General features: G+C 24.5%; 2 protein-coding genes across 2 annotated transcripts; both read right to left on the bottom strand.

Annotated features, from left to right (window-relative positions):
- Positions 1-936: 936 nt before the first annotated feature.
- LOC122853967 (speckle-type POZ protein-like) lies at positions 937-5,486 on the bottom strand. Its single transcript, XM_044154377.1, has 2 exons — positions 5,063-5,486; positions 937-1,796 (listed from the first exon to the last, which is right to left on the bottom strand). Exons 1-2 carry the CDS (start codon positions 5,484-5,486, stop codon positions 937-939), a joined length of 1,284 nt encoding a protein of 427 aa, XP_044010312.1.
- Positions 5,487-9,344: 3,858 nt separating this feature from the next.
- On the bottom strand, positions 9,345-10,570 carry LOC122855250 (speckle-type POZ protein-like). The gene has a single exon (XM_044156466.1). The coding sequence runs from the start codon at positions 10,404-10,406 to the stop codon at positions 9,345-9,347; it is 1,062 nt and encodes a 353-aa protein (XP_044012401.1). The 5' UTR covers positions 10,407-10,570.
- Between the last annotated feature and the right edge of the window lie 4,496 nt (positions 10,571-15,066).

Below are 15,066 nucleotides of genomic sequence, written 5' to 3'. Positions count from 1 at the left end.
TTTCTTGCCTTTTTAATGATAAAAATATTTATTTTGATACTCTGCAAAAAAAGCTATTAAAACTACTTGTATTTTCTAATTTTTTTTCTTTGATGTATTTAAGTATTAATTGAGATTCGTGAGAAACAAATATTAATTATCACAAAGAGATAAACAAAATAATATTAATCGAACGATAAATTCTTTTTTTTTAATTTTGTGTCATGAATGAATGACTCATGATGAAAAATATGACATACGATTAATTTGTCAATTTTCATATGAGATATAATATTTTGTAAAAATTTACTTTGCTAATATTTAATAGAAAAAAAAATAATTTTTTAAATAAATTAAATAATATAATTCTATTTAATTTTCCAAATAATTTTTCTATTGATTTCAATTGTTATTTACGTGGTGATGATTGATTCAAATTCATCAACAATTAAAAAACAATATTAAAATGTTAAAAAATATTTAGCTAATATTACAAATTTAAATTAAATTAATTTTACAAAAGGATTGGAATCAAGTATCTCAGCAACTCCTCAGGAACAATTATGCCTTGTAAACCAGCTGAATCAGACGAGTGCAGATTTAATACTGAAAAGAATTTTATCAAGTACAACAGTATTCTTAACAAACGAATTCGTATGCATATTAGCATAATAAATATTTTAAAATTATAATATTACTATAAATAATGAGTATAATGAATTTATATTTCAAGAACAACTTGACAACAAAAAAAGGATAAGGTTTTTAAAAAAATATCTCGATAAAAATTAATTTTTTAATATTTTTTCTTTTTTTATTAAAATAGAGGCTTAGAAAAAAATTACAGAAGTTAGTTCAACATGTTTAATATAAAATAGATAAAATTGTTTTTTTGTTTTTTTTTTTTTTTTTTTCATCAACAAAACACCAATGAATATTTTTTTCTTTATGACTTACTTAATTGTAATTAACTGAATTTGCTGACAACAGCAATTCCTCAAGAACACCCACAAAAATTTCAGGATATTTTTTTTTGTAAGCTTGAAATGTTTTATTTGCCATAACATCTCGTAAATTTCTTTTCATAAATTCTAAACATTTTAGATTTAGTTTTTCGAGATTATATCTATCAGAAAAAACAAATTTACTTGCAACATTCTCAAAGTCTATCTTTCGGCATGTTACACCTTCACAAATATTTTTAAGACAATCAACCTGATATTTTTCAGCAACAGCAAGTAGTTCCATTGGCATTTTGTCAATATTTGGTGATTCATCAGTATAAATATAATGTAAAAATTCTTCAAAAACATCTTCATCAATATCTTCAATGACAACTTCATTTTTTTCATTTTCTTTGAATTCTTTATGATTAAACATTGCAGCAAAAACAGGACTACGTACTGCAAGAATTCCTTTGATTGCATGAAATGATTTTTGACCCACTTGAATTGTAACATCAGCTGATTCTTCATTTAACAAAAGTTTTTTCAAATCGACACCCAGTTTTGGTGTTGCATTAAATGTTGAAATTCCATTAGAATTATTTGTTGGTTTTTTTGACATTCTTATTGTACAACAAACTTTAAGGTCACCATTTGCTGCATATTGATTTGGATTTGACACATTATAAAAACAACTAATCCATTTTGTTATTGTTGGAAATTTACTGAAATTTACAGAAAATTCTTTAGTTGTTTCATTTATATCATTTATTGATATTCTACAACTTGTTTGTAATTGTGAAGTATTATTGAATGATTGAAGATTCAGATAAACACTTATATTTATATAGCCCCCGGCTGTAGGCATAAGATCTGAATGTATTCCCAAAATCCATTTATCATCAAAATCACCATAATTAGATGAAAAACTTGGTGATTGAATTATTTTTCTGGCCCACTGATTGAAGTTTTTAATTGTCCATTCATACGTAAATTCACAACATTCAATACCAGTAGCGACAGTTATATTACTATATCCAGCAAGTCCTGACATGATTGTCAATGATGGTGTTGATTAATAATTAATATTCTTTTTTAGATTAATAAATTTCTTTTTGGCAGATTCGTATTTGCTTATTTTTATAACTTAACCAAACTTAACTCTTATTATAGTGTACATGGGCACAATAATTAACCACAACAAGGTACAATGGGACAATGCGTTTTGGATATTACGGAAATCCTACATCGGACTGCATCCAACGCTTTATCATCGATAAACCGCTTTATAATCTAATCGATTAAACAAACACAGCATTTTTTAAAAATATAATTTCATGTTGCTCAAGTCTCGATATATTTATTCGATTTCTCTCGACGTTTCGTACGAACTTCAAATCATATAAAACAGTTGTCCTGGGCCCAAACAATAACAACTGGATTTTTACCAATTTTTAATTGTTGTTATTTATTATTTTAACTGTCAAAAGTGACATATCACTTCATGTGACATTCTAATTAAACAGCTGATCATTATTGACAATTATTAGATGATGTAAAGTACAATCATAACAAATAAATTAATTTATTATTCATGAATCATGATATAATAAATTGTATTTATTTTGAATTAATTTTAATTTGTTTAAATATAAAATACAACTCTTTATATTGAAAATACAAAAGCAACCTTTGAACTTGGCGAAGAAATTGCTAAATTAACAAAAAATCGTAAATTAAATTTACTCATATTTGTTTATTTTAAAATTAATGGTAATAGATTTTACTTGAGATGTAATCCCATCCGTTTTTTTTATTATTTATAATTAGAATATTATTTTCCTTTATAATAATTATTGTATTTGCCTATATTTTATAATGAAACATATAAAAATATTTAGTTTAACAATATATTTTTAAATAATTGTAAATCACATTGTTTTTTAAAAACTTTAAAACTTACAGTTTAATTAATTTAATTACTAATTTATTACCAATATTGTATCATTTGTTTACAAGAAACATTCAAAATTTACTTGTATCAATTCAATGAAAATATTCAATGTGGTTTTTATACTTACTAATATATTTACTTTATATCAATTTATTTCTTAACGTAAAACTAGGTATGTATATTACTATAATTAATATTTTTTAAAAAAGAAAATAAATAGTTTAATATGTCATAATAATAGTAAAATATTGTTATTAATTTATTTTTCTTTAAATCCAGATGAAAGCAATGGGTCATTGGAAAATAACGATAACTTTTATCCAGTTGTTATTTCTTGCCTTTTTAATGATAAAAATATTTATTTTGATACTCTAGAAAAAAAGTTATTAAAACTACTTGTATTTTCTAATTTTTTTTCTTTGATGTATTCAAGTATCAATTGTGATTCGTGAGGAACAAATATTAATTATCTCAAAGAGATAAACAAAATAATATTAATCGAACGATAAATTCTTTTTTTTTAATTTTGTGTCAAGATGAAAAATATAACATACAATTAATTTGTCAATTTTCATATGAGATATAATATTTTGTAAAAATTTACTTTGCTAATATTTAATAGAAAAAAAAATAATTTTTTAAATAAATTAAATAATATAATTCTATTTAATTTTCCAAATAATTTTTCTATTGATTTCAATTGTTATTTACGTGGTGATGATTGATTCAAATTCATCAACAATTAAAAAACAATATTAAAATGTTAAAAAATATTTAGCTAATATTACAAATTTAAATTAAATTAATTTTACAAAAGGATTGGAATCAAGTATCCCAGCAACTCCTCAGGAACAATTAAACATTGTAAACCAGCTGAATCAGACGAGTGCAGATTTAATGCTGAAAAGAATTTTATCCAGTACAACAGTATTCTTAACAAACAACTAGGTATATATATATTACTATAATTAATATTTTTAAAATAGAAAATAAATAGTTTATGTCATAATAACAGTAAAATATTGTTATTAATTTATTTTTCTTTAAATCCAGTTGAAAGCAATGGGTCATTGAAATATAACGTACTACGTCTTACTGATGATGATAATATTAAAAATGTTATCCAATAGTTGACTGAAATCAACAAACAATTAGTTAAAAGTGATTAACTGTTCAGGAATATACATGCTAATTGAGAAATGCATTAAATTATTGGACAAATACGTCAACCACTATATATTTTAAATAATTGATGCCAATATTTTCGAGACACCTTAAAAATTAATATAAATTATTTTATTTCATAACAAAATAATAATGAATAATGAATTTATTTTTTTAATAAAAACTCAATTACAAAAAACAGGTTTTTTTAAAAAAAAAGTCTATTGATAAAAATTTATTTTTTAATATTTTTTTTTTCTATTACAATAGTGGTTTAGTAAAAAAATATTGAGTGAGTTATTTTAAAATGCTAATATAAAATACATAAAACTGTCTATCTTTTTTTTTTTTTTTTTTCTCCAACAAAATACCAATGAATATTTTTTTATTTTATGACTTACTCAATTGTAATTAACTGAATTTGCTGACACCAGCAATTCCTCAAGAACACCCACAAAAATTTCAGGATATTTTTTTTTGTAAACTTGAAATGTTTTATTTGCCATAACATCTCGTAAATTTCTTTTCATAAATTCAAAACATTTTTTATTAAGTTTTTCAAGATTATATCTATCAGAAAAAACAAATTTACTTGACACATCCTCAAAGTCTATCGTTCGGCATGCTACACGTTCACAAATATTTTTAAGACAATCAACCTGATATTTGTCAGCAACAGCAAGTAGTTCCATTGGCATTTTGTCAACATTTGGTGATTCATCAGTATAAATATAATGTAAAAATTCTTCAAAAACATCTTCATCAATATCTTCAATGACAACCTCATTTTTTTCATTTTCTTTGAATTGTTCATGATCAAACATTGCAGCAAAAACAGGACTACGTACTCCAAGAATTCCTTTGATTGCACGAAATGATTTTTGACCCACTTGGAATGTAACATCAGCTGATTTTTCATTTAACAAAAGTTTTTTCAAATCGACACTCAGTTTTGGTGTTGGATTTATTATTGAAATTTCATTAGAATTATTTGTTATTTTTTTTGACATTGTTAATGTACAACAAACTTTAAGGTCACCATCTGGTAAATATCGATTTGGATTTGACAAGTCATAAGCACAACTAACCCATTCTGTTGTTTCTGGAAATTGACGAAATTCATATTCGTTAGTTATTTCCTGTATATTATTTACTGATATTTTACATTTTGTTTGTAATTGTGAAGTATTATTGAATGATTGAAGATTCAGATAAGCATATACTAATATTGTACCCCCGGCTGAATACATAAGATCTGAATATATTCCCAAAATCCATTTATCCTCAAAATCACCATAATTAGATGAAAAAATTGGTGATTTAATTACTCTTCTGGCCCACTGACTAAAGTTTTTAATTGTCCATTCATACGTAAATTCACAACATTCAATACCAGTAACGGCAGTCACATTGGTCACATCACCAGCTCCAGCAAGTACTGACATGATTGTCAATGATTGTGTTGATTAATAATTAATATTCTTTTTTAGATTAATAAATTTTTGTTTGACAGATTTTTACAACTTAACCAAACTTAACTCAAGATACTGTATTAGTATACATGGGCAGAATAATAGCCCAACAACAATAGGCACAATGGGGACAATGGGTTTTGGATATTACGGGAATCCTACATCGGACTGCATCGAACGCTTGACCATCGATAAACTGTGTCATAATCTAATCGATTAATCGGAAAATCTATATAATCGATTGACAAACCCATTATATACGCGTTGATAACTATGACGATAATATACAACACTATAATTAAAAATTTTTAATTATAAAATAATATTTTTTAATGAAAATAAACAAACACAGCATTTTTTTAAAATAACTTTCATGTTGCTCGAGTCTCGATATATTCATTCGATTTCTCGACGTCTCGTACGAACTTCAAATCATATATAAAACAGCTGTTTTGAGCCCAAACAATAACAACTAGATTTTTAGCAATTTTTAATTGTTGTTATTTATTATTTTAACTGTCAAAAGTGACATGTCACTTTATGTGACATTCTAATTAAACAGCTGATCATTATTGACAATTATTAGATGATGTAAAGTACAATCATAACAAATAAATTCATTTATTATTTATGAATAATAAATTAATAATCATGATGTCATATATGTATTTATTTTTCTTTCATTTTTAATTTGTTTAAATTTAGAATGTTTAGAATACAACAACATGGTTAACTATTATAGAAGAGTAAAAAAAAAAGGAGTAATTTTCCAGAGTAATGTCGAAGAAATTTCTATCAGGGATATTTACAACTTTTATTTTATTTTATAAATTTTTTGTGCAGTGGGGATGTCATGTGGCCATGTGGGCATCGGAGGCGGCAGTTGCATTGGTTGCATAAAGCTTGATAGTTGCTAGACCTTACACGTGCTTTTGTATCCAACAAGTTTGTTTACTTAGTAAAGTTAAACATCATTCTATCCACGTACGTGCTAAAAAAAGGTACAATGTTAATAATCAATTTATCAATTATTTTTAATTAAAATATTTATATTTATTTAAGGTTTATGAAAATTTAATGAACCTGTTATTAATTGACTAAAATAATTAACGAATTAATAACGTATTATTAATTGAATAATTCATTTAATTTTTTTTTTTTTTTTTCATAGAATAACCTGAAACATGGAGACTGCTGCAATTGATACTCAGTGGGTTGAAACATTTATGTTAATTTCTAAGGAAGAAGTGAGTATTACGATGTCGATAATATTTTTTCATTATGAGTTTTAAGTTGCTGTAATTTTTGGTTATCAATTTAATTAAATAATTAATTCATGTGTTTTTATAGACCAACTCCCCAACCAAAATAGATAAATATAACGATCTTCCACGTGTAATTACAAAATGGGATAAATATGGATTTCGTGTTGTTGATTATGATGAGAAAAAAGAAAAAGAGTTGTGTGAAAGAAGAGTAAAATTTTTAGAACAGCGTGAAATGCGCATGAAACGCATGCAGCCACTATTTGCTAGTCAACCAAGACTTGAAATCAGTAAGTAATAAAAATCAATACAAATTAACAGTAATTTTAAATTAAAAAAGAATTACTCAATAATTTAATAATAATAATTTTTATTTATTTTGTTTTAGTTTGTAAAGATTGGGACAATGATTTTGTTGATACAGGCTTTACAAGATATACTTTTTGGATTAGAACCACTGACGAATCATTTAAAAATAAAGAAGATGATTTAAAATATCTGATTAATCTCTGTGGATATAATTTGACAGACCTTACGTTTTATGATTATCCTTCTTCTCAAATAATGCCATTGATTAAATCTAAATGTTTTAATCTGAAGAAACTTGTATTGAGATTTAAACAAGTGGAAAGTCAAGATTTTGATAATGTTTTTTCTAACATGAATCATCTTGAAACATTATTTATTTATTGGCCATATGAAAACTCAACTTTACCAATGACTTTGATCAAGTCATTAGATCAAGTTCGTGAAACCTTGAAAAAATTTACAATTACATGTATGATTGATCATAAAAATTTTCCTTATTACAAGCCAGTTTCATCAGCTTCTTCTGTAAGTGTATAAAATTTTACAACTATTACTATATATAAAAAAAAAAAGAAAAAATATATTTTTTTTGCTTTTCAATAAATAATAATAATTTATTTATTTTTTAGGTATTATCTTCAGCAACTGAAGCTTTAATGACTGTCATTAGTAATATGAAAAATCTTGAGGATGCAACAATTAAATTGGATTATGGTTTTACAAATGAATTTTTCATAAATCTTGTTAATAATTCTAAAAATTTGAAATATTTAGATGTATGTGCTTCAAATATAACTGATAAAGGTTTAATTGCAATTAATAATTTAAAAAAATTAAGAAAATTAAGTCTTATTGGTTACAGTGGAACAAGGATAGAAAAAAAATTCATTACTGATAAATCAATTCAATGTTTGTTTAACGAAGAATTATTAAAATTAGACATATCTGATTGCATTCAAGTCACTAATAGCTCAATCATTGAACTTGTTAAAAATTTACCAAATTTACAAATTCTCAATATTGAAAATACAAAAGCAAACATTGAAATTGTCGAAGAAATGGCTGAAATAACAAAGGACCGTAAAGTACCTCTAACCGTATATGTTTCTTTCAAAATTAATGATGATGGATTTTACTTATTAATGATTAATCCATCGCTACGTTTCTGTAATTGATTTTAATGTTAATATTCTTTATAATAATTATTGTATTTGCCTATAGTTTATAATGAAACATAAATATTTGGTTCAATTTTATATTTTTAAAAATTGTAAACCACATTGTTTCTTAGAAACTTTATAACTTACAATTAATTTAATTGCGAATACTGTATCATTTATTGACACAGTAAAAAATTCAAAAGTTGGGTTGTAATAATTTTAAAAAAATAATCAATAATGTTCTAATTTCAATATACATTTACTTTTTATATCAATTTATTTTTATCCAGTTGTTATTTCTTGCCTTATGATAATAAAAAAAAACATTAAATTTACTTGTATCTATATAATTTTGTTTTTTTTTTTTTTTTTAAGTATATACTTATTTGTTCTGAAGGAAGCTGCATGTTGTTTTAGAAATGCATGAGATTATTAGAAAAATACATGAATCACTATTTATATTTCAAATAGTTGATGCCAATTTTTTTAAGACACCTTAAAAATCAATATTGTTTTTATTTTTTTTTATAGAATTGTTTGTATCGATATGGAGATTGTACATGTTGCTTTTAAAAGAACATAATCTCTGTGAGAAAAAAGAGGAGAAATTTATTAGAAAGTGTAGCTTCATGTCCATAGGATGCTTGGTCTATATTTATATATTATTGTAGCAAGTATTGCATTAAACACAACTTCAAGATGTAAATTGAAAATTAGATTTGAGAATGCATGTGACACTTGAAGATCTTGATATACTCAAAAGATAATCACAAGTTTTTTTTTTTCAATTTGTATTTATAATAATTATTATAATTGTTAAATATAATTATAAATGTTGAATTTTGTAATAAAATAATGAATTTAAAAATAATATTTATTTTTCAAAAACATACTTAACAACTAAAAAAAGAATAATAAGTTTGTTAAAATAATAAGTAAGATGAAAATTAATTTTTTAATATTTTTTTTTATTACAACAGCGACTTAGAAAAAAATTAATTAAGTTATTTCAAAATGTTAATACAAAATATATAAAACTGTTTTTTTTTTTTAACAAAACACCAATGAATATTTTTTTATATTATTTTATGACTTACTTAAATGTAATTAACTGAATTTGCTGACAACAGCAACTCCTGAAGAACACTTACAAAAACTTGAGGATATTTTTTTTGGTGAGCTTGAAACGTTTTATTTAACAAAACAGCTCGCAAATTTGGTTTCATAAATTCTAAAGATTTTTTATTTAATTTTTTAAGATTATATTTATCAGAAAAAACAAATTTACTTGCAACATTCTCAAAATCTATCTTTCGGCATATTATTCCTTCACAAATATTTTTAAGAGAATCAACCTGATATTTGTCAGCAACAGCAAGTAGTTCCATTGTCATTTTGTCAACATTTGGTGATTCATCAGTATAAATATAATGTAAAAATTCTTCAAAAACATCTTCATCAATATCATCAATGACAACTTCATTTTTTTTATTTTCTTTGAATTCTTCATGATCAAACATTGCAGCAAAAACAGGACTACGTATTGCAAGAATTCCTTTGATTGCACGAAATGATTTTTGACCTACTTGGAATGTAACATCAGCTGATTTTTCACTTAACAAAAGTTTTTTCCAGTCTTCACTCAGTTTTGGTGTTGTATTAACTGTTAAAATTTCATTAAATTTATCTATTTGTTTTTTTGACATTATTATTGTGCAAAAAATTTTATGTGTATTTTGTCCACCAAATGAAATGTGAAGTGCACTTAAGAAAGTTGATCTGGGAATATCCCATGTAATTTTTTCTGGAAATTTACTAAAATTATATTCTTTAATTAATCCATTTTCATTATTAATTGATATTTTACATTTTGTTTGTAATTGTGAAGTATTATTGAATGATTGAAGCTGCAGATCAACCAATACAAGTGTATTGTCAAAAAGCGATTTGCCGTTTGGTTTTATTTCCAAAATCCATTTATCGTTAAAATCAGAATGATGAGATGAAAAACTTGGTGATATAGTTTTTTCTCGAGACAACGGATTGAAGTTTTTAATTGTCCATTCATATGTAAATTCACACGTTTCCATAGAAGTAACATAGTCTTGTTTTGACACAAGTTTTAAGGAATCTTGGGTAGATCCCGCAGGTACTGACATGATGCTGTTAATTAGTATTCGTTTTTAGACTAATAAAACTCTTTTTGGCACAATGGTATTGGCTAACTTAACTTAAGCTGATATGCGATTTTAATAATAGATTTCCACTACACTGGATACTGTCATGCAGCAGTATAGTAGGCACAAACACACAAATCACAATGGGCGTTGGATATTATGTGATATTATGCAATATTATGGGAATCCCCTCATGGCCTTATCAAACGCTTCATCATCGATAAACCATTACATAAGCTAATCGATTAATCGAAAAATCTATTTAATCGATTGACAAACTTATTATATACGCGTTGATAACTATGATGATAATATACAACACTATAATTAAAAATTTTTTATTATAAAATAATATTTTTTAATGAAAATGAACAAATACAGCTTTTTTTTTAAAATAACTTTCATGTTGCTCAAGTCTCGATATATTTATTCGATTTTTCGACGTTTCGTACGAACTTCAAATCATATAAATAACAGCTGTCCAGAGACTAATAACAATCAACAATTTTTAATTGTGTTTACTATTATTTTAAAAATCATCATTAATTATTTTAACTATCAAAAGTGACATGTCACATTCCAATTAAACAACTGATTATTATTAAAAATTATTAGATGACGTAAAGTACAATAATAACAAATACAATAGAAAAAAAAAGAGCTAAAGTTAATCCAGGAGAAGCTCTAGGCTCTGACATCTGATGGTTGAACTGTTGATATAAAAAGTGTAAGTTAAATAATAATTTTTATTGTTTATTTCATTTATATTATTAACACTGGTATATAAAACATTTTTATTAGCACATCTTCCAAACTTAGATGATATTAAATTTTTAAAGTACAATATTATTTGATTTTTCAAGGGAATTATAATCAAGTACCACACCAACATACCAGGATATCTGGTGAAGCAACTAAATCAATTGACAGTTTATAGAATATTTAAATTCAATATTTTATTAAAATTAACACAATTATTAACTGAAGAAAATAAACACATTTAACTGATTCTAAAATCAGCAAATGCTAAAAAACGTTTTAACAAGTACCATACTCCAAAAAAAAGCTAGGTATGTATATCAATATTATCAGTATTTTTAAAATAGTAAATAAATAGTTTATGTATTATCTAATTATTTATAATTAATAACAATTTATTTTTTTTCTTTAAATCCAGATGAAAGCAATGGGTCATTAAGAAATAACATACTACACGTCTTTTTTAGAAAATTGCCTATTGATATGGAGATTGTACATGTTGCTGTTAAAAGAAACTATAAAATCTTTGTGAAAAAAAAGGAGAAATAATTTGTTTAGATATTTATATGATAATTATATAATCATAAATTATAAATTTTATCATGACAGTTGAATTTCATAACAAAATAATGAATTTAAAAATAATATTTCTTTTTCAACAAGAAAATTAACAACTAAAAAAAGGATAATAAGGTTTTTAAAAAATATTTTTTTATTAATTTCAATTTGTTCATATTTAGAATACAACAATATGGTCAATTATTTTCAGGTATTATCTCCAAAAACCAAAGCTTTAATGACTGTCATTAGTAATATGAAGAATCTCGAGTCTGTAATGATTAAATTGGATTATGGTTTTACAGATGAATTTTTCATAAATCTTATCAATAATTCTAAAAATTTAGAGATTCAGATGTACGTGCTTCAAATATAATCGATAAAGGTTTAATTGCAATTAATACTTTTAAAAAATTTAGAAAATTTAGTCTTGGTTACAGTGGAACAAGGATAGAAAAAAAATTCATCACTGATAAGTCAATTCAATGTTTGTTTAACGAAGAATTATCAAAATTGGACATATCTGATTGCATTCAAGTCACTAATAGCTCAATCATTGAACTTGTTAAAAATTTACCAAATTTACAAATTCTCAATGTTGAAAAAACAAAAGCAAACACTGAAATTGTTAGAAATGCATTAGATTATTAGAAAAATACATCAATGACTATATATATTTCAAATAACTGGTGCCAATTTTTTCAAGGCACCTTAAAAATTAATATTGTTTTTATTTTTTTTATAAAATTGTCTGTATTGATATGGAGATTGTACATGTTGCCTTTGAAAGGACATGATCTTTGTGAGAAAAAAAAAGGAGAAATTTATCAGGAAGTGTAGCTTCATGTCCATGGGCTACTTCGTCTATATTTATAAATTGATGCAGCATGTATTGCACCACAATTAAATTCAACATAACTTCAAGATGTAATTCAAGAACTAGATTTGAGAATACATGTGACATCTGAAGATCTTGATATACTCAGAATATAATCACAAATTTTTTTTTTCAATTTGTATTTATAATAATTATTATAATTGTTAAATATAAATATAAATGTTGAATTTCGTAATGAAATAATAAATTTAAAAATAATATTTATTTTTTAAAAACAAATTTAACAACTAAAAAAAGGATAAAAGGTTTTTAAAATAATTAATAAGATGAAAATTTATTTTTCAATATTGTTTTTTTATTTTATTACAACAGTGGTTTAGAAAAAATTAATTAAGTTATTTCAAAATGTTAATAGAAAATATATAGAACTGTTTTTTTTTCAACATAATAACACTAATGAATATTTTTTATTCTATGATTTACTCAACTGTATAATTAACTGGTATTGCTGACAACAGCAAATCCTGAAGAACAAATACAAAAACTTGAGGATATTTTTTTAGGTGAGCTTGAAACGTTTTATTCAACAAAACAGCTCGTAAATTTGGTTTCATAAATTCTAAACATTTTTTATTTAATTTTTTAAGATTATATTTATCAGAAAAAACAAATTTACTTGCAATATTCTCAAAATCTATCTTTCGGCATGTTACTACTTCACAAATATTTTTAAGACAATCAACCTGATATTTTTCAGCAACAGCAAGTAGTTCCATTGGCATTTTGTCAACTTTTGGTGATTCATTAGTATAAATATAATGTAAAAATTCTTCAAAAACATCTTCATCAATATCTTCAATGACAACCTCATTTTTTTTATTTTCTTTGAATTCTTCATGATCAAACATTGCAGCAAAAACAGGACTTCGTACAGCAAGAATTCCTTTGATTGCACGAAATGATTTTTGACCCACTTTAATGGTAACATCAGCTGATTTTTCATTTAACAAAAGTTCTTTCATGTCTGCACTCAGTTTTGGTGTTGCAATAAATGTTAAAATTTTATCAAATTTATCTATTTGTTTTTTTGACATTATTATTGTACAAAAAATTTTATGTGTATATTGTCCACTACATGAAAATTCACGTGCATTTAAGAAAGTTGATCTGGGAATATCCCATGTAATTTTTTCTGGAAATTTACTGAAATTATATTCTTTAGTTATTACATTTCCATTATTAATTGATATTTTACAGTTTGTTTGTAATTGTGAAGTATTATTAAATGAGTGAAGCTGTAAATCAACCAATACAGATGTATAATTGGTTTTGTAGTTTGAATTTATTTCCAAAATCCATATATCATCAAAATCAGAATAATGAGATGAAAAACTTGGTGATGTAATTTTTCCTTCATTACGTGGATCGTAGTTTTTAATTGTCCATTCATATGTCAATTCACACGTAGAAGTAACATAGTCTTGTTTTGACACAAGTTTTAACGAATCTTGGGTAGATCCCGCAGGTACTGACATGATGCTGTTAATTAGTATTCGTTTTTAGACTAATAAAACTCTTTTTGGCACAATGTTTTTGGAATATTTGTACAACTTATTTCCACAATGTACTGAATCTGAATATACTGTCATGTACATATAGGCACAATGGGCGTCGGATATTATGGGAATCCCATCATGGCCTCATCGAACTGCATCGAACGCTTCATTATCATTTTCATAAGCTAATCGATTAATCGAAAAATCTATATAATCGATAATTGACAAACCTATTATAGGATACGCGTTGATAACTACGATGATAATATACAACACTATAATTGAATATTTTTAATTATACAATAATAATTTTTAATAAAAATAAAAAAAAAACACAGAATTCTTTCAAAATAACTTTCATATTGCTCAAGTGTTGGTTCATTTATTCGATTTCTCGACGTTTCGTACGAACTTCAAATCATATAAAACAGCTGTCCAGAGACTATGTAACAAAATAAACAATTTTTAATTGTGTTTACTATTATTTTAACTATCAATAGTGACATGTCACATTGTAATTAAACAGCTGATTATTATCAAAAATTATTAGATGACGTAAAGTACAATAATAAAAAATAAAATAGAAAAAAAAAGTTGAAGTTAGTCCAGGAGAAGCTTTGGCCACTGATGTTTAAATTGTTGATATAAAAAGTGTAAGTAAAATGATAATTTTTATTGTTTATTTCGTTTACATTATTAACACTGGTGTACATATAAAACATTTTTATTAGCACATCTTCCAAACCTATAGATGGTATTAAATTTTTAGAGTACAATATTATTTGATTTTTCAAGGAAATTATATAATCAAGTACCACACCAACATACCAGGATATCTGGTGAAGCAACTGAATCGATTGGCAGTTTATAGAATATTTAAATTCAATATTTTATTGATATTAACACAATTATTAATTGAATAAAATAAATA

Source organism: Aphidius gifuensis, linkage group LG4 (genome assembly GCF_014905175.1).
Source record: "Aphidius gifuensis isolate YNYX2018 linkage group LG4, ASM1490517v1, whole genome shotgun sequence".
NCBI classification, from domain to species: domain Eukaryota; kingdom Metazoa; phylum Arthropoda; class Insecta; order Hymenoptera; family Braconidae; genus Aphidius; species Aphidius gifuensis.
Note: the sequence above shows the minus strand (reverse complement) of the source record. Positions and strands in the feature narration are given on the sequence as shown.